Source organism: Colletes gigas, unplaced genomic scaffold, assembly GCF_013123115.1.
Source record: "Colletes gigas isolate AHSC1104 unplaced genomic scaffold, ASM1312311v1 Colletes_gigas_Sc00010, whole genome shotgun sequence".
NCBI classification, from domain to species: domain Eukaryota; kingdom Metazoa; phylum Arthropoda; class Insecta; order Hymenoptera; family Colletidae; genus Colletes; species Colletes gigas.
In genome coordinates this window covers 3,667,008-3,689,534 of record NW_025106639.1, presented here as the reverse complement: position 1 = coordinate 3,689,534, position 22,527 = coordinate 3,667,008, and the positions used below count along the sequence as shown (strand labels likewise).

The window sequence follows — 22,527 nt, the reverse complement described above, 5'->3', positions numbered from 1 at the left end:
CCAAGTAACGCGGCAAAGAGAAATGAAAACGAAGAGATACATCGCGACAATGTACAGCGAGGATAAAATACCATTGATTACGATAACGAAACAGGGTAGCCTATCAATTATTAAAAAAAAACGATTCCGATAAAAAAGAAGGCTGCACAGCACGGACTGACCCCCATACTCGCGTGGCGCGTCGGTGTACGGCGGAACGGAAACGAAGAAAAACGAGGAAAGCTCGAGGCGAACGCGTCAATGGCGGGGCTCGAGCATCGAACGACGACGTCGCGCGTCGCGCGTTCGGCGTTCCGGCGCCAGACGAACGAATCTACGTTTGTATTGTCAGATGATATCTTTATATTATGACGTCTGTAACATAATTTCTGTAAATAACTGGAATTATTGCTCACCGTATCTCGTAAGATTTAGTTAGTTTTATAACTGTGAAGAGAAAAGAAAAGAACAAAAAACATTATTGTGCATATCCGACTTTACGCGAGGCGCTTCCAGGCGGACGGTTGCCCGCGTGGGTGATTCGGGTAACGTCGTCGGAGATCGGAAAAAACAGTATTCGTAACGATACTTCCTTCCTATTGAGGACTCGTTCTCACATTCCGCGATCCACCCGCGCACAAAAAAAATACGCGGTACGATCGTCTAGAAACGATCAGTTCCTTTGCTCGCGATCGCAACGTCGCGTCGAGGCGGACGAGGAAATGGAAATTAGACGGCAGACTAATTCTTGTCGAGTAATCAGAAAATTTCTATTCAAGAATACATGTCTGAAGGTTTGTTTCGAAAATCGAAACAGTGATGAAGTAGAATACTTTCGAGCACACCATTCACGAGAGTTGAATACACTTTATCCAGATACAAAATACGAGTAAAGATGGAAAATAGGAAATCATAAGTACTCACATACGTTGTATGCCAGGGGTGACGAACTTTGACGATAGCCATAGGAGTCCCACTTTCAAACAACATCGATTAGTCCAGGTCCAACGTAGAAAATCATACTTTTCCCAAATCCTCGATATTCCTGCAAAACACAGTTCTGAACAGCTGCCCGAAACCAAATGAGAAATACCGAGAACCTCTACCTGACCTCCCTGGTCCCAGCTCCGCGTGGCAGCCATAGAGTTGGAAGATCTTGTGCGCATGAGCAGAACAGAACACTAAGAGCAAGTCACCCCTGTTGTATACCGTTCGCCAACTCTATCCGTCTGATAAACAGAACTTACCAATAACGCGTTAATTTATCACTTTCTCGATCTTCGAAATAAATCTTCGAACACGTATTCTGGAATACTCCAACCGTTGGCATACCTAGAAAAGAAAAAATAACGATTAGCTTCGCCCTGGTTCGCGCTGTAATCCTGTTCGAAAGCTTCGTAAGAGTTCTCGTCGTCGCGACGTCGACCAGCCCCGTCGACGGGGTCGCCGTGACCGACCCGGTTAACCGTCCGCCGGAAGTCCAGCTTATTGTACATCAAATCACTCTGTACAATGTTCATGCTGATGTTAACTATTTAAAAGCGAGAGAGTGAGAAAGATTTTCCAGATTTTCATTCGAAGGGCGCGCAAAAAAAAACTAAAATTCTGATGCGCGCGCAGACACACGCGCGTAACATGTAAATGTGTAATTGCTTGGTGGAATTCCGAACTGTACAGATTCAAGAAACGGAACATACACGAACATATACACATATATATATATATATATACACATACGTACATACACACACATATGCGTACACGTACCGATGGGAATGTCCCGTTCGCCTGGAATTGTTGCAGGAAAACGGTTTGCGTACGCGAACGTTCACGAACGGCGCCATGTCACGCCGACAGAGATCTTCTACATACAGACACATGATTTCTATTATAAAGAACGTAGGTTAACGAAGTATTCTGCGGGAAGTAATTACAATCAATGTACTGGATGGTCCGCGGCGATGTTAAAATTAGAAAAGTTTATGTCGTTTGAATCTTAGGAATTTACGCCTTCTTGCCGTTCGGGCCATCCTATACGTATTAATTGGTTATCTGTCAATTATTAATTAAATTATATCGATTTCTTCGCCTTTAGTCAAGGAAAGGAACGGGAGCCAGCGCGTCGTTCACTCCTCGAGCGCGTCGAGCGTCGCGCGATTCCGCTTCCACGCGACGCCTCTCCTCGCCTTGCCCGAGGGAGCTCGCCGGGAAGAAGTATATATATATAATGTATATCTTCGAATAGTTTATTTTTCTATAGTGCAATCATTTCCTTTCGTGCAATTCCCGAGATCGTTGTTTTCATTGAAAGTTTATCCGCGCGGCTCGCGATCGACGTGCTCGCGCGCGCCTCGGCGAGAACACGCGGCGCCCGGCTCCGTCGCGCTGTGTCGTAAAACGCGAAATTCTTAGGCAATCTACGATAAAGGCTGGGACTAATCCTGCAATTTTTCCCTATTCGAATACTCGAACATTCGTACGCTTCGTAATGTTCGAATTGCGTCGCCTGTTTCACATTCATTTATGATATAATCCTTAACAGAAGAGAGTGGACTTGCTTTATGAATGCCACGTCAGTGTAAAAACGTGTTGATTTTAATATACGAGAGTATACAAGGTGTACAGACATTCTGAAACTTGATATAAATTTAAAAAATATTTAATTTCCACAGTTTACAGTCGGAATAGCAAGATGCTTGAATGGTAGTATTCGAGTACGTAGAAAATCTTGGAATAGTCCCAGCCCTGATCAAAGGGAGCCCTCCGAGCGAACGATGAGGCGTTCTGTAACTGTACGCGAAACGAGAGTAGAAGACGAGAGAGAAAGTATTGCCTAATCGGGTGAGCGAGGGAAGTTTTTCAAATTTGTTGATACATTTCATACTTTACGACTAGGGATTATGGCCTATTACTAACTATTTCGCAAAGTTTATCGACTCGGTCGTTTTTTATCCCTCCCGCGTACCGGGCACGTTTCTCGCGATTTAATCGGGGTATTCCCCCAGATCGAGGGGTGGAAAAGCAAGGGGAAGGGTTGTAGTTTCGATTCGATGGGACGTGCCATAATATTGTCCGCCGTGTAAATAACGTTTCGCCGCTCGGGTCCGATCGTAAAACGCGTACGAAAGAAAAGAGGCAACGAAAGAAAACGAAAATAAAAAAAAAAAACCAAAAAAGTAGCAGTAAAAACTTATCCGATCGCCGAAGAAGAACCGTAAAAATCACACCGCGCGAATCCGACGACACGTGTGCGTATTGAAAAACGATCGAGTCGCCATTCCCACCCCCCACCCCCTATCCAGATCCCCCAAATTATAAAACGGAAAGTGACTTTTTAGGAAATGAACGACGTCTCGCGAGCTGTCGCGAGACCGCGTCGAAGCAGGTCGCATCGATACTGAGTATAAAAACTATTTCGAACTCGACTGAGCGACATGTAGGAGATATATATACATATAATATATACCCCCATATTTTTCTCGATGTTAAGCTTTTTTCTCAGAACGCGTACGGCGTGTAACTGGCCGCGAGACGAACAAAAAAAAAAAAAAAAAATACGAGCGAGTCGTAGCGAATTCTTCGAAAAAAAAAAAAAATAAAAAAAATTATCGGCGTATAGCGGGGGAGGATCCGAGAGCCGCGTTTATTGCACGAGTTTCGCGAGGGACGGGGTGGAACCGGATGGTCGTTTCGCAATGACCGTCCCCGATCGAGATTTCGACGAGACGTTTTTTCTATCGGTACCGCGATTTTAAGCTTTGGCGGCCGTTGTTTGAACGGAGACGATGATTTAGCATCCGGTAACGCTGTTACGTTTTTACTGAAACTCTCCAACGTACACCGTGTGTAGTAATCTCGACCAATAAATCCTGATAATTCGCGCCGCGAGTTCATCCGATTCTCTTGGGAACAACTAACGAACACAGACATTTCTCGCCAACCGTCGCGAACTCTCTTCCCGCGATTGGAGCATCGATCCGTACGGTAGACCGATCCACCGTCGCGAGATCATAGAACAAAAGACTGGAACCGCGTGAAAATCGACTGTTGGAATTGCACGATACAGAATGGCGCGTTCAGCGATACAGCACATTTCGTTTGGATAAAAATTACAGATACACTCGATTCCCAACATTTGTCACAAAAAAAAGAAATTCAAAATCTCCCAAAGGCAAACGAAGCGTGGTGTTTCTCTATACGCGCGTCCTATCGCGATCACTCAACTGATTTTGCGTACGAAGAGGCGGGAGAAAAATTCTCTGTTTCGTTATTTTTTATTTTTCACGCGTACGTGGCCCCGAGCTCTTCGACGTAAAAAAATCGCTACATAATGAAACAGCGCACAACGGAACTTCAATTTACGCACGAGGCGCGGCAAGGTTTCCCGTGACGCTGGCCGACCAATCGACGAGAAGTCTGACGAAACTTTTTGGAAAGGGGTGAAATTCGTTTCGAGACCGCGTAATTGCCGCGATTACGCGAGCGTTAATTATCGCGCGACATGGCTGAACGCGGAAAAACGCGACCGTACGTCGACAGAGATGGGCGAAATTTTATTCGTATAATATTATAAAAAGTATAAATACAACGGTTCTCTGCACTCGTACGGCCAGATATTGGAATCAGCTTTTCGAGTTCGCGCAACGCGAAATTTACTTTTACTTTGTGATTCGGAATTTCATTTTTCAACGAATTAACAACATAAAAGTTTCGCTCGTCTCTGTACCGAAATCCACCCGTATTTTTAGCGATCAAACGCGTAACAAGTATTCCTATAAAATATACAAGATCGTACGTATCGAATTGGCAATATTCGAAATGAAAGGGAAAAGAATTTTGATAAATATTTTCCCACTGTCGGTCGGAATTTCGTATCGCGTCCTTCGGCGAAGCGACAGAAGCACACGGATTTTATAGAGTTCGCGTAGCTAAAGATGGGGGAAGTAACAGAGCCCGTGTAAATATTTCACTCTAGAGATTTGACTACGAACAGCGAATCATCCTTTTTAGTGTACATTACTTTGTATCATAGCCTACGAATCGTTTAGCTAGACACATTCGAGATCTCCGTACGGAAAGGCAAGGGGAAGTAAGACGTGTCGCCGGGTTTTTTTTTTCCTTTTTTTTTCGAGGGGGTGGGATTTTTTCGTTGACGATCGAACCTTTCTATCGTGCTGCCCCGACAAGAATCGAATCGCGACGAACGCGATACCGGAAATCGACGATTCCACCGCGGAGAATTTAGCGCTCCCGCGTTCCGAATTGGTTTTGATACTCGAGCACGAAGAACCACGATGCACAAAGGAAACACGCAGCGAACACCCCTTCTCTCCAATCTAACGCGAAACGTGTCAATTTGTCGGAAATACAGTTTCTATCTCGAACGACGATAACCGAATAAAAATAATCGGTTCGTTGTTCCAAACACTTTGTCCTCCTTGTTTCAAAAAAATGTAATTAAATGTTTTGCGCATCGAGGGAGATTCGTGGGTGTCCGTATCGGCTCGATCGCGACTCGATCCTAAATCCCTCGCATGTACCTGTAGCGTTAAAGATCGGTTAAATGGCCACGTATCTCGTTCGCGCAAGATCTTCCGTTAGCGAGTCAAGTTTAGAGAAAGAGAAGCAAAAGAGATACCAGAAAGTGTGCGCGAGATTTCCACGAAAATCGAACGCGACGCAAAATCCACCCTTCGATATCGATAGTGTGCCAACAATTTCCCTTTTATCGTCTATCGCGTTTATTCATTCCCTTCGACGTCTCCGAGCCATTCGAGGTTTCGAACACGTTGCAACACGCGCGCAATAAATATTACCCGTAAGCATAAACAAGTAAATTTCTGTCGCCAGAACTCGTTCGATGATAAAATTAAACAAGCCCCGCGTTTCGATGGACAAACTCGTTCTACGGATAGTCGGGCGTTTGTTTGGTTTTACCACCGTGAGAATGTAAGTACAAAAGAAGAACAAAGATGATAAAATATCGCGACGCCCCGTCGCTTTCAATTTTTCAATCTTTCCCGCGTCGCGGCAGTCGATAGATATTAACGCGTGTCCTTGTCAACGTTTACGTGTATCGTGCACGCGCGATAAAGTCCGCTTTCTCGTTTTTTTTTTTTTTATTTTTCGCTTTTATACGACCCTCTCCCCCCGCCACCCTCTACTGCCCCTCTCATCGAATTTCGTTGCGTTTCTACTTCTTCTTTTTTTTTCTCTCGACGATCGAGCTTTGTCTCTCCGCGCCCGGAAGGACGAAATTTCGCGAGACGAGACACGCGTTTCTTTCTGTCATTTTTTTTTTTTTGCGACGGGAACCGCGGACAGAAAAAAAAAGGAAAAGAAAGAAACGAAACGACGAGACCAAAGAGATGTTTATTTTAATGTTGTGTATATTAATTGAGTTTATGTCGTGTAAGTCGATTTATCCGTGCGTTACAACGAGTGCTTTAATTATCTTCTCAATTTTTTTTTTTTTTTTTGTCATCTATTATTATTATTATTATATTATTATAAACATATATCTATACGACATACGTTTTTTTCATTTATATAAGTTTCTATTGTGTAATCATCGCGAACGATCGGCGCAATCTTTTATACTTAAGCTGTACATTTCGTTTACACGATTAATCATCCATCAAGCATCCATTTATAATATTAACGATTATTACTATTATTATTTATAGTTAATTGGTTTACGTGCTAATTATTAAGCAGCCAGTGCCGTTTATTTTATACTTCTCGTACAGTGTAATGTGTATCACCGCTGTTATCATATTTTATTAAATCTTTGCCATATAATAGCCCCCCCGTGGTCTCACGTTCTCATCTCCATTCATGCGTGCCAAGCGATCGCGCTTACTATCCACAAAATGTTCCATAACAAATACTTTAACGCATTGCCAATCTGCCAATTTGTCATTTTATTTAGGGGCTAATATTAAGGTTCACGGTACTAAAAATTGTTTCACAGTTTCCTTTTTGAAAACAATAAACGATCCTTGCACGAAACGGTCTCCATTCCTATGCAATATGTCACATAATATTTTACATACGTTTATTAATATCTCGACATTCGTTCTGGAACATTTTGCGTCCACACACATTCCCAGTCGCTTCTTCCCGCTTCCCAGTCGCGCGACGACAAAGTCGCCGTTTGAATTGCGCCCCCGAGGAGCTTTGCGTTGCAACCAGCGATTTGTTTTCATTTTAAAGCGAAGGACCTACGAAACATGAAAGGGAACGGAACGACACAGCATCGAAGGAAACGCCTTTCGACGCGCGCGATGAAAAGAAGAACAAGCGGGTTCGGTCGCGGCAAAGACGTTTTGCATCGTTTTCAGAAAACGTGGCCGCGTGCAATATCGAGTCACTTGGCGTCGTTTCAAAGCCTCGTAAGTAAATCGTGTTGTCGTTTCCTTGCTACCCGGTGAACGCACTCGAGTCTATCCGTGATGTTTCCATACGAAACAAAACTAACGAGCAACGACGCGCGCTTTTCGCGCTAGAGCAAATCCTCCGGGAGTAATTCCGAACAAAGAGATTTTTAGTCGCACGAGCCCCGAACGGGGGAAAGGCTGGGCGTTAATTTCCCTCTTTTTTTTCCTTTTATTTTCCTCTTTCGAAGATGCAACTACTTTCCGTTCAAGGCGACGCGATCAATCTCGGATGATCTTGGCGCGGCGACGATCGGTTTCTCTAATATAGTATACGCGTAAACTCATCCGAGGCAGCTATTCTGGACCTTGCAGCCACCCCGAAACGAGGTTTAGCTCTATTTTAGGACCCCGTTTCGCGCGATACCGTTGCAAGGCCTAAGAACGTCACTTCTTCCGTTACTTCTTATCGTCGGTGAGTTTGGTCCTAACCGGAGGGGAGCTGGTTTCCGGGCAAAAATCGACCGCCTCTATTCACCTCGATGGAGATAAAATAGATTATTTCACATAGCACACAGTCGGATAAACTGTAACAAAAGCAATGAAAGAAAATAATGCTATTTTTATATGTTGCATCGTCTGCCGTGGTGATCTATAGTTATACGAACCGTGCTTGTGTTACTTTTTTTTTTTTCGTTTTTTCCGTTCGTCCCCGGTGTTAATCGATTGGGCCATTTCGTGTCACGGTCGTGTTGGTTTCTTTCGAATTGTTTCGACGCGCACGTACGCGCGGATCGTTTGAGAATTGATCGAGAAAACGGTTTCTCTCGGTCCGATCAATATTCGAGTCGTTCAACGAAAGATATCGACGCGGTATTTTTTTATACTCTTTAAAAAAACAAGTTACTATACGTTCCGAGTGGTGTCGTAAAAAAAAAAATAAAAATTGTGAGAAGCATTCTCGTATAATTTGACGAGGAATGTCCCCAATAATAATTAATATCATCAACAATTAGCAGCTTAGAAGTAAACGACGGGAAATATTTCTGAAGATGATCCAAAGGATGCTCTTGCTCACAATTGATCTAGATTACTACATTAAGATTTACTATTATTGTATCATTATTACTATATCTACATTCCTTTTAAGAATCTACCACTATTACTTTACGAAACCATCTGTAAATAAGTATTTTGTATTCCTGCAAGAATAAAATTAAGAATCATTATCGATTGTTTTATATTCCTACCACTTTTATGTACATTATTAGGTCATCCAAAAAGCTCTTGGAGGCAATTTTTAAATATGATCGATGTTGTCGAATTTTTTTTTCGATGACCTAATACAAATGCATACCTATGTAGTTTTCGCAAAGCTTTATTCAATGATTCTTCCTGGTAATGATTACAATGAAACGATCATATATTTCGTGTTTTAAAACTATAAATGATTACACGTAGAAATCTATGCTAATAACGCGTACATTTCTTTGAATAAAATATTGCGTATGGATCAGTCGCTTACATATCAATCGTTGAACGAATTTTTATCTACTGCTTGTAATATGCAATGATATCGTTAAAAATCTTCACGTTGACAACGAAGAATAGTAAACTAGAGATCCAAATGAACATGAAAGTGTTTGACCCTCGAAATTCTAAGAAATAAGCTGCCAGTAGCCAGAGGCCTTGACTCACGATCCACGCAAAACATAAAGATACTGATCTCTTAGCGCTTAAACGAAAATGTGGAAGGCACAATGGTAAAAGAGATAAAAACCAGAAGAAATATTGGGATGTTAACACGGGATTGTACGTCACCATTACCATGGATTGTGTAAACATTGCAAATGGCAATTCGGATTTACTCGAGTATTTGTACGACAGCATCAGCAACAGCATTAACTGTGGTAGAAACGTGAAAATTTTTTCAATTATGCTTGGTGGATAATTCACGGATAAATATAGCATGTAAAAGTAAACAGAAAAGTTGTGTTTCGTGTCTTTACGTATCACGTGATAAATAAGGCTATTGTAAAGATACTCGAATCCGTAAAAATAATAATTTACGATGGTCAAAAGAATTACCAAAGATACGCAACTAAGTACCAATTTTAACTGGTTTTTGTTTGGCACCAAATTTCTCTTGTTAAGAGAAATATACATGGGCAAACTGAACACGATAGGGTATAATCTAAAATGAACAGATATAGCATGCAATAACCCTGTTAGAATGAATTTATGTCGTAGAAATGAAAACAAGGTCAACATAACTAAAAGAACTGCCATGGAATCTGCATTCCCTCTGGTTGAAATTATAATCGTGAAAGGGTTATACAACCATAGCATGGCACAAATACATTTCAGTTTCTCGCTGCAATTTTGCAACGTTAGAATCTTTTTTATCAAAATTGCTACCAGAACATCGACGAAAGAAAATAAAATCTTTCCGAAATTTTGGTGCAGCAAAATATTTGGTGTTAGAAGCAAGGCTAACAGTGGTGTATAGCGATATGTATCGCGTTCGAACGGAGATTTTCCTTCCACCATGTACCTCGCGGCATCGGTAAATACTTTATAATCCACATCAGTGTATGGAACATAAAAGGTTTTATCGTGATAATTTGAATAAACCACTAAAACCACTCTAAGTAGGAAGGCCAATGAACAGTGCCCCTTAAACGACAATGTATCCATTTTCAAATCGTATAACGTATTTTTTGCAAAAAATAGATACCAAACAAGCAGTAAAAAGCAAGAGAGAACCTACTTAATTCTATTCCCTATAACCGTACATTACTTTTTGCAGCAGCTTTCGTTAAACACATTTTGAATTCTTTAAACTCGCTTTCACAATCGCCTTTTTTTAAATTAGGTTTTGTCAATACACACGCGGCATACTTGGCACCAGATTCGTGACACTGTGCAATAAGAATTGGATAGTTTCTAATTCGCTCCTTCGCCTTCTTCACTGCTTCCATGTTTAACTATATAAATCTATGATGTTATTTACTACATACCAATACACATGTTTATTACATGTTAAGACATATTTATCATATATTAATATGTTACTTGCTATAACAAAACATTAAGTTTCATCTATTTTTTAGGAGGAACTCTTCTTGCAAGGTAAAATTGAAACATTACATCGGCTGCCACTAGTCCCGTAAGTATCCTAAGTCTCACGATCTTATCCGCGGTCATGATTTAGTTTTGAGCGTTTTTCTGGAAGAAAGCAAACAAATAATGTATTCACAAAGAATGTAGATAACAAATTGAAGACACAACACGACACTGTTGCAAACTTACATAATTCACTGTATTATGCTCGTACGGCTTAGAAATATCGATACCCTCGCAAACCGTCGACTTAGCCTTGTGTAAGATGCAACACTGCCTTAGTTCCTCTATAACAGATTCACAACGCGACGGTTGATAAACGTTATCTGAAATCGAATTAATGTTTTAACCTCAAATACACCAACAAGGTTAGATGAGGCGAATGTCACTGCGTCGTGTAAAATACTATACGAAACACAAACCCTTTAAACATTGCTGCAATTTGCATGCAAATTTTTTACATGGATCGGCTGCAGTCATGCAAAAAGATAGATTGGTCTCCGATTCTGAATAAATTTGATCCAACAATACTTACGCAATCGGTTGTAACTCGACTAACGTAGTCTACTCAAGTCTGCTATCTATGACCTACCTTATGTTCCGGAGACCATTACAACTGGTACGTAGTTCGTACTGTAAAACCACTGCCAACAGAAACGACCTTCAAATTGAACTTTGCAATTTTATAAAACGCACATAATTTATAATTTAATACACACCACTGAATGTTTCGCAATAAAAAAGAATATACGTTCACGTCCACGTAACCATTTCAAAACACAGTCATTGTATATAAATAATCATTAACGAATGTTTTGCTAGGTTAAATTATACAAATTGTGCATCGATACCGTTAAAAGTACAATAATGTTGGGGAAGATTAAAACAAAACAAGAGAAAGGAGGTACGTAGGAAAATATGAATCAATTTGGTACATCCGCTGTGCTCGATAGTTTGTATCACGGAATTCTTTCGATAGTTCTCGTTATAGGTTATGTATGTGTTTAATAGTATGCTGTGTAATTACTGCCTGTCTTTTCATACTAGAGCGATATATAAATATACTTTGTTCTTTGTAGAATTTCTACTTCATTAGTTTGAAGTAGAAATAATTTGTTATTTATTTGTTAATTATTTCGTTAATAATTAAATTGAATTTATATAATGTTTTTCAGAGGTTATTGCATACAGCGAGGCGGCTGTTGTAAATAATGCTGCTGTAGTTGAATATTGTAGGATATCAATGGCAGCTTTATCCGGTGGAACAGCTGGTTTATTGGGGCTGACAGGTTTATACGGTTTTGGTTTCTACATTTTTGCAGTATTCGGATTATGGGTAAGAAGAATCGACCATTTTATATGTTTGCAAATCCTTGACTAATATTTTCTGCAGGTAATGTTATTATTAAAAGCTGGGGGCCAGTGGAAGAAATATTTTATAAGCAGGCGAAATCTTTTAACAAGTGGATTTTTTGGAGGACTTTTTGTATCCTTTATAGCATTGTGAAAAGATGCTTTTATCAAATATCAAATATTTATGGGTGTCAAAGTATTTTCCTTAATAGAAACCGTTGCTACAACCACAGACATACGTGTTGTTTTGGACGTATCCTTCTAAACAAAGTATTTGCATTTAATTGCAAATATAGTATATTACATGCATGCTATACAGGTATCCCTTGAGTTATGCGGTTTTGTAGCAATTTTATTTAAAAAGAAAAGATAATAGGTATTTCACAATAGTTTGTATATATTTCAGAGACTAATTCTAAGTTTCGACTTACGCGGAACCAATTAATCGCGTGACTCAAGGGACGCCTGTATTAATCAACATAATATTTATATTTCTCTATTTTCCTTAATTAGAATTCAGATTTTTGTATGGTATGGTACATGTCTATTGACCTAAAGGATATTTAGACTTAAGAATTTATATTTTTTAATTAAATAGGTATGTCGTTAATTAATTAAATATATCACAAACAATTGCAAGTTACTAGCCAGAGTAATAATATTGTTGAAGAAGCACTGCGTGATGTATTATATATGTATGTACATAGAATACTCTTTCAAAAATACATCTATTCCACCGTTCCACCCGCTCAATCTCGTTCGTTATTTCACCTTTCCCGTAATGTAAGCAGAAAAATTATAATACGATCATTGTACTTGGATCTATATTTATTCCTATGTTCACATAATATGCAATACACAAACATTGTAAACAAAATATTACAAAATCCTACATTCTCCCTAATGATAAATCATCTAACGTGCAACGAATTAGTGAACACGTTTTAAAAATGCTTAAATTGCTATCGTAATGAAACGCTTTAGCCCTATCTTCGTTTGACTGGACAAATCGACGAACGATACCTTTATTCATCTTGTAACAAATGAAACGTTTAAATTCCAAAAATAGAACATTTTACATTTGATTTTCCTACTGGTACTTAAAACCATGCAATTTTTATTCAAATTGCGAACTGGCGGTCATCGATATCGCTTTGTATCGATTATCGATTCTATCGGATACAGTCGCGGTAATTCAATTTTGTTTTCTTTTATGCCGCCGTTCGAGATGTTGGAAAAACGGTCGATATCCCTGCGAATCAGATCTTCGTTTCGGAGCTTTGCTCGGGAACAGGTGCACTCTCCCGCTGACAACTTTCCGGGATGTCCTCGAGAGGCGTCCCCGTTTCGAGATCTTCTAATTTCCGTTCCTGATCCATCTTATCCAGTTCGTCTTTGCACAAGTGATAAATTATCCCGGCCCCGTATCCATCGCCCAGAACGTTTATCGAGGTCCTCAGTCGATCTCTTCAAACGCGAAATAAAACGTTAACGACCGTTAGACGGTGAATCGCGACGAGAACTTACAATAGCCAGTCCACGGCGAAGAGCAAGGTAATGTCGTTCGTGGGTAAACCCAATGCCGTGAGTACTATTAACATCGTGATCAAGGCAGCATTGGGAATGCTAGCCGCCCCTATGCTCGCCAAGGTGGCCGTCAAGCTACGTGGATCAAAGGGGATTTTATTCTTAAGTAAAATTCACCCGACTCTGGTCGACCGTACAAACCTGACTGTTATCACTTCGTCTATCCCCAACAAAATTCCATTCATCTGCGCGATAAAAATGGCAGCCACGGCCTCGTAAAGAGCCGTTCCGTCCATGTTCACCGTGGCCCCGACCGCCACTACGAATCGAGTCACTCGCGAATCGATTTTATTATTTTCTTCGAGACAACGGAACGTTATGGGCAAAGTTGCAGCACTGAAAACCATCAGGAACGTACACGTTACGGTCTCTACTGGTTCAATCCTCGTGTCAATAACCAGAATACTACCAATTTATAAGAAACGCGGAAACTTATTTGGGGTACTCGGTTATCGACGTAAGGATCAGGGATACTTGCGGATCGATTTCTACCTCGACGCCGTTCCCAAGGCTGTGATCCAAGCCTGCATCATACCCTTGAAGAACACGGCTGGATTCTGCCGGGTCATCAGCCAAAATATCAACGGCAGAGTGATCACAGCGTGAATCAATAGACCGACGATAACCGTCACCATGTACAAACCCAGCATCTGAGCGGTCCCCGCCAAATTGTTGATCGACATTATCTTGCCAGCTATCAGACACATGATTCCGAACGGAGAGTACCTGCGTGACATTAAGACTCGAGCCCACATTTCGTCGTCTAAATCACGTATACGGACGTAGCGAGGGAACTACCAAGCGTGAAATTAAGTTGTGACACGATCGCTCACCACATCACAACGATAGTGACGAGTCTCATGGTTATTTCGTTCAGCTCCACGAAGAAGTCGACCATCAATTTTCCGCGCGTACCTATCTGCCCCGCGATAAGACCGAACGTGATGCAGAACATAATCATTCCCATCACGTTCATCCCGTCCTTATATATTAACGTCGGCTCTAGGACGTAATTACTTTGACTCGTGTTCCCTATCGTTATCACTTTCTTCTTTACGTAAGTGGTTTGCTCTTGCTGGAAGCACGCCTGCACCAAGTTCTCCGGCACCATGTTTCTAAAATTAGTTTAGTCGTTCAGGTAGGACCCAAGGGAGTAACTGAGTAAAGCGAGGAGAGAATATGCATGGAAGAAGCGTGGAAATTTGTGAGTTTTACTTGGTGGTTCGTCAAACACGAGGACCAGAACGGTACCTAATTATGTCCAGAAAGGCGTCCAGCGTAGTGACCTTCGTATCGTCCGATCTAGGCGCGCTGATCGTCGATTTAATCCTAGGATCGCCCGGGTGGATAATCGAAACCATTAATATACCGACTATAGCCGCCAGAATAGTCGTAACTGTGTAATACGTTAGCGCTCTGAGTCCCATTCTCCCTGAACTTTTGGCGTTCAGCTGCGCCATTCCTAGAAAACGGATAGCTCAGAAACCGATAGCGACGCGAAACGTTGAATAATCACCGGTGATAAGCGACGAGACAATCAACGGTAGAATGAACATTTTCAGTAGCCGCATGAGGAGCTCCCCGGGAAAACTGACGAGAGTAATGAACTGTGGCGAGGGGCTGGCTAATCGACCAAGAAATCCGAGGACGAGACCCACCAAAATGCCAAGGATCGTGAACACCAGGAGCATATTTTCCCCGATCCAATCTACCACCTGAAATCGAGTTCGTGCTCCAAGATAGAATCGAATCTTTGTGGAAATTATGCGATTCCTACTAACCGATTGCAATCTGTCGAGCGGCGTGACGTGGTCGTGCACTTTGACTTCGTCCTCGGACGTAATCTTCTCGATCTCGTCCGAACATGATCTGAAAATTATTCCAGGTAAAAGAAGAAGATAGCTCCGGAACGAACTCGTGTAAATCTCGCGCGCGAGGAATTATGTAACGAGCGTGTTTCGTTCGACGAGAAGAGGCAGCGTTAAAAAACTGTTTCTAAAGAGCCTAAGTCAAAGCAAAGTTTATATTTCCTGCCGGTTCTCGTTGAACGGAGTATCGCCAAAGTCTGCCCACTGGTTACACAATTGTTCACCGTTACCGAAGCCAAACCAAAACACTGTCGAGCCCCCTACGACTCGTTCGTTTCTCACGTGTGAGTTTCCTTAATCTCCGCGGTGCCCCTGAGGACCGCGACGACACCGGAAATACGTTGCATCAGCGACATCGTGGCTGGTCCCGCTAACACGTCGCTTTAAGAGCTCTCGGATAGCCTCCCTCTGGGCACGAGGAAGATCGTGGCGAACACGTTTTCTATCATCCCGCGGTCCTCACCGCCGTGACATCTGCGTTTCGCAAACCCAAGGACGATCGTTGAGTTTCAAGCAGATCGAGGGCCCGTTAAACGAGGGACGTTCGACGAGCAAGGACGCAAACTGAAATATCGTTCGATATAATCCCGTTGAGAAAAGATTTATTCTTTACGCTGGTATCGGCGACAAAATTTTAACAACTACCGTACGCCGTACAAAACACTTAAATTTGATAACGAGGCGAGCGCCATTTTGTCTGCTCGCGTCTAACGCAAGGAAAAATCCCGCTGATTACGCGTTTTCTAGCGATGAACATTCGTTTCGATCCGACGTACAGTGTTGTTATAAAAATTCGTTAAGATACCAGTTCCAACGTATTCGATCACGAAATCAAGGCACTCGCGACGTTCCCCCTGTGAGCTAGGGATAGGAGGAATCCCGAGAAAGAGGTCACACCTGAGTCCCCGATGGGAGACGCGTCGTTCCAGGACCGCTGCACCGATAACCGTGTAATCGTGTGAGAAACCAAGTTGCATTCGTAACCGCGGATCCTGGCTGGTCTTTAACGCGCGATGGACTGTCGAGCGACTACCGTATGATCGGGACCTGGCTGGGTATCGCGTAGTTACGATCTGCCATCACGTAGATAATGTGCCCCATCCAGGAAGCTGATTAGACGCCGAGAGGGGGGGCCGGCGGGCGACCACCGAAAGAGAAAAGGGAGACCGTACGTGGAGCGAGAGAGACGACCGGCCACAGGAAGAGGTCACTCATCACAACGGGTCGCACGGCACTGAATAAGCAGAAGGGAGAAAAATCTGCACCACGCGAGTCCGTTTCGTAGAAATAGACCCGGCGTTTAAATTGCTCCGAATCGAGAACTCGGAACGGTTCATCCCTTGGCGCGCGCACTCCCTCGGAACGATTAGCGCCGCGGCGTTCTTTATTTATTTATTTCGCCCGACCGGCTCCCCCCTTTCGGTACGTGAGAACTGTGACACGGTCGATTTGAGGGGGACACCGCTCGAAACGTTTCTTGAACGACATTTAACGCTTTGCCAATTGAGAATGCTACAATTTCGTGATGCTACGATCAATCGTGGACAGGGTTTCTTGTAATATGGAATTGTAATCCCTGACGAATATTGGCACGTAGAAGGCCATTAATAGCAATTGAACGGACCAGAAACAATAACCTCCGCCCTCTTGGACGGCTGCCGTTTCGCTAATCGTAAACCGATAAACTCGTTTGTAAAACACGGTCGAACCGCGTTTCCAGATGTCGGTGGAAAGAAATCGTTACGTGCTAACGAGTTAAGCTTCCCAACTTAAAGTACACCCGAGAGAAAGGCCCGGTTGTGGGCGTAAACTGTACGTAGGTGATACGTGCACGTGCCACGCTGGAAGGTCCGTTCGGTCGAATAAAAGACAACATCGTAATTTGCGCGCCATTACTGGCTTGAAAGATGAGTTACGATTACGCGGAACAAGGTGGGCGACTCGCCGTCGGTCTCCCTTGTTAAACGACGATTTTAACGGGAAACCAACGTCCCCAGCCTTGGCCAACATACGAAAGTCGCGTCCGTCGATGGCGAACAGACCGCCGTGCACGCGAAATCTGCTTATTAAATTAGTCCAATTCACTTCGCGCGGCTGACTCGAAATCCCCTCGCCGTAACCGACAGCGATCGTAATCTCATTGGCATCGTTCCCGACGCATTTGTCACGAACGCAGATCGCATTCGATGCGTCCGCGGCGGATTATTTTGAAAGCGTGTAGGATTCGGGCCAATCTGTTGGGCCCCTTTGTATATCCGTTGTGAGGCAACCTAATTCCTCCAGTAATGATGGCTATGAGCGATGACTACGCGCGGACTAATATCGGGATCACGGTGGATCGCGCACTTGGCCAATACGAGAATACTAGCGACCATTCTGTCGCTCATGTTTCGATTCGACCAAAAGGCGTAGCTGAAAAGTATTAATGTTCGATCAAATGCATGTTTTCCAGGGAAATGTCGACGTGTAAAATATGACACGTTCGAAGGCCACGAAACTTTTTCACAGAACCCGAAGCAAGGTGCAGCTGAGCAATTTTGCACAGATGCTGTTGGTTTGTCTCTTCCAAAAGAAAAAGTTTTCTTTCCTTGACAGAAACCATGTGTGTTGCGTTTCGCGTTTCGAGATACAAGTCAAGAGGGTACAGCTGTGTGAGGGTACAAGCTTGGCTTGTTTAGACAAAGAATAGGACCGATTTTTTCGTCACTGAGCTTTTTATTCTGAATGTTTCTTTCAAACTGTGCAGACGTGCTTCCCAAGCGTTTCAAATAATATTAAAGCTTGGTTGAAAGGAATTTCGAGAAGAATGTTTTTTAGTCCACCGCCTATTTCCAATAAATGCGAAACGATTTGAGTGGAAGCGATTTGAGAAAAATGATAAAGGAAACTAGACTTCACGTTATGGTTTTAAACAGATAACATCGATGCATTTCAACAGACGCGCGAGATCAAGATGGGGTAGAAGAGCACGCAGCCCTTAAAATAAGAATCGTCGCGGATCGGACCAGAGTTTCGCTCGAATTTTCCATCTTTTACGCGTTCGAATTTTTATAAACATGCTCGACGAAATTGGAGAATATTGACGCTATCGAAGGGGTGGATGGAGCTAGAAAATACTGTACACTCGAAAGCTTCAGTTTGTCAAATGATAGATCCCACTTTAGAGATAACTAAAAAGCAAAGGGACAAAAATGCCCGACATTTTCCATAAATCCACCATCAGTGGGACCATCTAATGATTATGTACGACTGTTCTTCGCTTAAGACCGAACGACGACATAAATTACACCTACTACGCGGAAAGCAGACAGTGGAATCCGCGAAACATTTGCGGCAAACAGACGTGAGCATAATTTCGCGTTGCTTGAAAGCAAATTACATGAAAGTACCGTGCTCGTTTGAATACTTCGGTGGTTTCATTTGCTTTGCAGATTCGTAAGATACGGCTGCTGGGTTATTACAGAGTCCCCGGGCATTCCGGATGCACAGGAGGTGCACGCGATCTTGTTACTATTTTTACGCGTCTCCGTGGTCGCGATTTCGAAATCAAATTATTGTCCAGCATCCAGTGGAACCGCTGATCAATAGAGACGACGCGGCGACTAGGAGATTGATCGAAACGTCGAACAAAAAAAAAATTAATTTTGCAATGCTTCGCGTTTATTTTATACGCACAATTACTGGAAAGATTAAAGTATTTGTTGAAAAGTGACCGTGATTCAATCATCGCAACGTTTCTTAAATCGTACCGGTACAATCATAAACGATCATCGTTACTCTTAATAGAGAAGACTGGTTACTTGCTTCCTCTGCAACGAAGCACGTGTAGAAAACATGATCCGTTTATTAAATGTGTATTGCGTGGAAGTGCCAAATAGGTTCTTCCTATTCTCTTCTTATAAAAATGACAAAATGCTAGTAAGTCGTCCCCTGATATTTTGATACAAACGATCGAACCGTACGCAGTTTGCAATTCATCAATTTTTGTTAAGTCCGACATTTTGAATAGCGCTGGAGTAGTTCACGAAATAAATTCAGTTCTGTTGCCCGAATATTGTCCTTGTAGCTACAGAAAATCGCGCAATGGAATTGCGAGGAAACTGTGCCTCTGAATGGAACATCGTCGATAACGCTTAATGGAAAATATATATGTGCATGATTAACAAAAGTAGTGATTTAGAAAACTAATTGACATATGGATCTGTATTACCTTAAATAAATGAAATGATTTTTAAAAAATTACCGATTTCGATGGGTCAGTTGAGTATAATTCCTCAGGTCACCGTTTTTCAAATATGGAGGTCGCTCTAAAACCACATGTTTTCTACCAGGTCGGTATTTCAGTTCGTACGACATCAAATTCCGATTTCCGTACCATTTTGTATGTATACTCTGCACCTTATCCGTGGTGACGCTAATTTCCATGATATCGGGTCTATCCAATGCATAGTTTTTTCTAGGAGTCCGTAAAATTGCACCCGTAAATTTGAAATACTTATTTTCGTTGCATACATTATGCCTAAACATACGAACTTTATCTTTTCGATGCTTTGACATAATAATAACTATTAGACTAAAATAAATCTTACGATTCAATATCCGGGACTCGTCACTATGTCTTCTATAAATTATAAGCTTCATCGCATCTCAGCAAATCATAATTTTTAACACACAACGCATGTTGCTGAAAATTCGGAGGTGATTTTAGCGTCCTCTTCACATGGATGGCGGTCAGTTGAGAAACACGCGAGTTGACTATGGAAGAGATTAAAATTCATTTCTAAATCTGTCGGTAACGTTGCGAATGACACGAAAATGGTAATGGGGTTTCGAGACCCCATAAAAATAGGCCGAAAAAATACATTGTATGAAGGATCTACTTCTATACCACATCTGTGACAATACTCTAGAATCTTTGATGAATTAATTTGAATCAAAACTAACCTAGTGAAGAAGCTCTATATTTATGATGACCTATGCAAAGCGGATCGCAGCCAATTTGCTAATATTATTCAGTTTTTAATTAATAATTGCATTACCCAGCTAAGAGTGATACGATTATTAATTGAACGCTAAATAACATTACCCAGGTCTCACCACGAGGAGGTTGCTGCGAATGGAGACCCGCCCTAACCGATTCCCAACCACCCTCCATTAATAAAGATCTTTTATCGTTGCTCATAGAAGCAATAAACGAAAGTGCAACCAACGAAGAGAAACAACCAACGAAAGAGTTTTTGAGAAAGAATTTGTTTCTAAATTCTCATCGACAAAACAGAGAAATGGACCAAAATATTGCCTGCCCGATATAATGATTAATATAGAGAACCAAATTCCTGCCTAACTATAAATCTAAATTCGTTTACATCCTACCTATCTAATCATCTAACAAAATACCTAGAAAATATGTTCTTACTTGTTGATCCTTCGACGAAGATTTCTTGAAACATACTGTAACATTTTACCTAAGTATAAATCTAAATTATTAAAACATAAACTAAACAATCTGAAACAAAATACATGAAATACATTCTTCTTTCTTCTTTCTTCTATTTATCCCACGAAGATTTCCTGAAACACAAATGAAGCAATATCAATGAAAATTGTAACAATTCTTAATTATTACCTCTATAAACCTGACACTTCCGTAGGAATTTGCTCTGTAACAGAAACTTGTCTAATAGATTAGTAAGAGAACAAACAAAACAAAACAAGTAAAACTACAAATACTACAACTACAGGCAAGTGCAGTGAGAAAGTAAAAATAGTACATAATATACGAGGTTAGTTTGACTCTAAAATGTATTCGTCACAAAATATCTTCTTGCACGTCAATCTAATGATATATTTTAATAAGTAAAGAAAGACTTTGGGTATCCTCGATATCGAAGATACCCAAAGTTGTCAACTCAATTATAAAAGTGAATTTAATTATTGAAGAATGTAAAGAACAATCAGAAGCTACTAATTTGACACTCATTCTAAAATTAATATAATTATAAGTATTATAAAAGATATTAAAATCATGACTCTACTTTCGATCGATATTACGATATTTGTCATATTGACAATTGCAGCGTGTAAAAACATCGCACGCTTAAATAAAACGCGACGCGACACGTGCTCATAGCGTGCAGTGAGTGTGGGTATCAGATTGATCCCCCCCGGCCTTGATTATCAGAAAAGCAAGTCGCGCCCCTGACCCACGTCGATCGGACCTCTCTACGTACAACCGCCGGGCCCTGGAGGACACATGATCACAACAGGACCCGCTTAGTACTCGAGAACGGATATGGGTCAAGAACTCTCACCGGAGGTCATTCTCTTTTCCGTATAAAGAGGAGAATATATGCGCTCGGTGAGGCCCCACTTAAGCTGAACCAAGCTGCACCAGGGTTGAAGCGGTAAGAGCTATCACACCTACTACACAGGTGTCACATGTTTCATACTATCAAACAGAGGTGATCGAGCAAAACTCTCCGGACCTTTCAGTCAAGACATAATCTCAGAAAGCGAGAACCAGAGAACAAGCGGACGAGAGAAAGTGAACTATTCATATATGTATATGTACTCATTATATATTCATTTTAAAATCAGTGTCAAATTAAAAATGAATCTACTATGACATTTGTCATCTTAAAAATCGCGGTGTGCAAGAAGATTATAATTTTAAGCAAAAGATACTAACTACACTTGCCCAAGAAAGTACGTATACAACCAGTTGTTTTACCCCTTTGCCTTACGATTTAATTTCCAACTGTGCGTGTCAAAAGCGTCACCAAGGTTTGGCCCGGTAGACTTATCACTTCTCTGAGACGTCTTGTTCATGTTTGGCCCGGTAGACTCATCGCTTCTCTGAAACATCATTAAGCTAAGAGGTTAAAAAGGAGGTTTTTAAACACTTAAAAATTACCTATCAACCTATCACCTAGCTTAAAAATAAAAATTCATGATATCCTGCAATATTATACATATCGAAGCAATCACATAAATTCGAAGAACAATGTAAAAGTGGAAACAGAGAAAAGGAACATTCATAATAACCAAATAAAATCAGATAGATAAATGAAGTTGAATTCAGATCAACCAAACAAATAAAAATAATAAAATATTAATAAGTGGAGTGGACTTACTACTTGTTGTCAGTACATAGGGTAGTTACCAGTAGGCCGGCTGTAAAGTAAGAAAATATTCATATTATAGCAACGTCAGTTAGACAAGCAAGGCAAAATCAGTTCATT

General features: G+C 41.4%; 4 protein-coding genes and 1 long non-coding RNA gene across 9 annotated transcripts; 1 reads left to right on the top strand and 4 right to left on the bottom strand.

The window, feature by feature from the left end:
* Positions 1–841: 841 nt before the first annotated feature.
* Positions 842–10,052, bottom strand: LOC122398014 (GPI mannosyltransferase 1). 3 transcript variants are annotated; one of them, XM_043397589.1, is made up of 4 exons: positions 7,084–10,052; positions 1,747–1,843; positions 1,227–1,311; positions 842–1,160 (listed from the first exon to the last, which is right to left on the bottom strand). In XM_043397589.1, exon 1 carries the CDS (start codon positions 10,050–10,052, stop codon positions 8,907–8,909), a length of 1,146 nt encoding a protein of 381 aa, XP_043253524.1. In that variant the 3' UTR covers positions 842–1,160; positions 1,227–1,311; positions 1,747–1,843; positions 7,084–8,906. The 3 variants fall into 3 exon arrangements, with proteins under 3 accessions (XP_043253524.1, XP_043253525.1, XP_043253523.1); XM_043397590.1 differs by having other exon boundaries at positions 842–1,311; positions 7,084–7,942; positions 8,024–10,052; XM_043397588.1 differs by having other exon boundaries at positions 842–1,311.
* Positions 10,053–10,138: 86 nt separating this feature from the next.
* On the bottom strand, positions 10,139–10,552 carry LOC122398016. Its single transcript, XM_043397592.1, has one exon. It carries the CDS (start codon positions 10,334–10,336, stop codon positions 10,139–10,141), a length of 198 nt encoding a protein of 65 aa, XP_043253527.1. The 5' UTR covers positions 10,337–10,552.
* Positions 10,553–10,667: 115 nt separating this feature from the next.
* Positions 10,668–11,052, bottom strand: LOC122398017. Its single transcript, XR_006259168.1, has 2 exons — positions 11,014–11,052; positions 10,668–10,804 (listed from the first exon to the last, which is right to left on the bottom strand). It is a non-coding gene; the product is annotated as an uncharacterized LOC122398017 (long non-coding RNA).
* Positions 10,967–12,574, top strand: LOC122398015 (ER membrane protein complex subunit 6). The gene is made up of 6 exons (XM_043397591.1): positions 10,967–11,097; positions 11,301–11,382; positions 11,654–11,814; positions 11,872–11,964; positions 12,065–12,084; positions 12,352–12,574. The coding sequence occupies exons 1-6, from the start codon at positions 11,062–11,064 to the stop codon at positions 12,380–12,382; spliced, it is 423 nt and encodes a 140-aa protein (XP_043253526.1). The 5' UTR covers positions 10,967–11,061; the 3' UTR covers positions 12,383–12,574.
* A 159-nt stretch (positions 12,575–12,733) lies between these two features.
* Positions 12,734–16,598, bottom strand: LOC122397653 (excitatory amino acid transporter-like). 3 transcript variants are annotated; one of them, XM_043396943.1, is made up of 10 exons: positions 16,184–16,598; positions 15,569–15,850; positions 15,200–15,287; positions 14,935–15,133; positions 14,670–14,880; positions 14,252–14,533; positions 13,911–14,144; positions 13,560–13,754; positions 13,359–13,493; positions 12,734–13,298 (listed from the first exon to the last, which is right to left on the bottom strand). In XM_043396943.1, exons 2-10 carry the CDS (start codon positions 15,640–15,642, stop codon positions 13,091–13,093), a joined length of 1,626 nt encoding a protein of 541 aa, XP_043252878.1. In that variant the 5' UTR covers positions 15,643–15,850; positions 16,184–16,598; the 3' UTR covers positions 12,734–13,090. The 3 variants fall into 3 exon arrangements, with proteins under 3 accessions (XP_043252878.1, XP_043252880.1, XP_043252879.1); XM_043396945.1 differs by having other exon boundaries at positions 15,569–15,760; XM_043396944.1 differs by lacking the exon at positions 16,184–16,598 and adding an exon at positions 16,092–16,183.
* Positions 16,599–22,527: the final 5,929 nt, after the last annotated feature.

Coding starts and splice junctions, on each gene's coding strand:
- LOC122398014 (XM_043397588.1), bottom strand. CDS start 10,052: ATGGATACATTGTCGTTTAAGGGGCACTGTTCATTGGCCTTCCTACTT.
- LOC122398016 (XM_043397592.1), bottom strand. CDS start 10,336: ATGGAAGCAGTGAAGAAGGCGAAGGAGCGAATTAGAAACTATCCAATT.
- LOC122398015 (XM_043397591.1), top strand. CDS start 11,062: ATGACCTACCTTATGTTCCGGAGACCATTACAACTG. Junction 11,098..11,300: donor TCCGGAGACCATTACAACTG/GTACGTAGTTCG, acceptor ATGTTTTGCTAG/GTTAAATTATACAAATTGTG. Junction 11,965..12,064: donor GATTTTTTGGAGGACTTTTT/GTATCCTTTATA, acceptor CTACAACCACAG/ACATACGTGTTGTTTTGGAC.
- LOC122397653 (XM_043396943.1), bottom strand. CDS start 15,642: ATGTCGCTGATGCAACGTATTTCCGGTGTCGTCGCGGTCCTCAGGGGC. Junction 13,494..13,559: donor GACGAAGTGATAACAGTCAG/GTTTGTACGGTC, acceptor TGATCCACGTAG/CTTGACGGCCACCTTGGCGA. Junction 13,299..13,358: donor TTCGCCGTGGACTGGCTATT/GTAAGTTCTCGT, acceptor TCGCGTTTGAAG/AGATCGACTGAGGACCTCGA.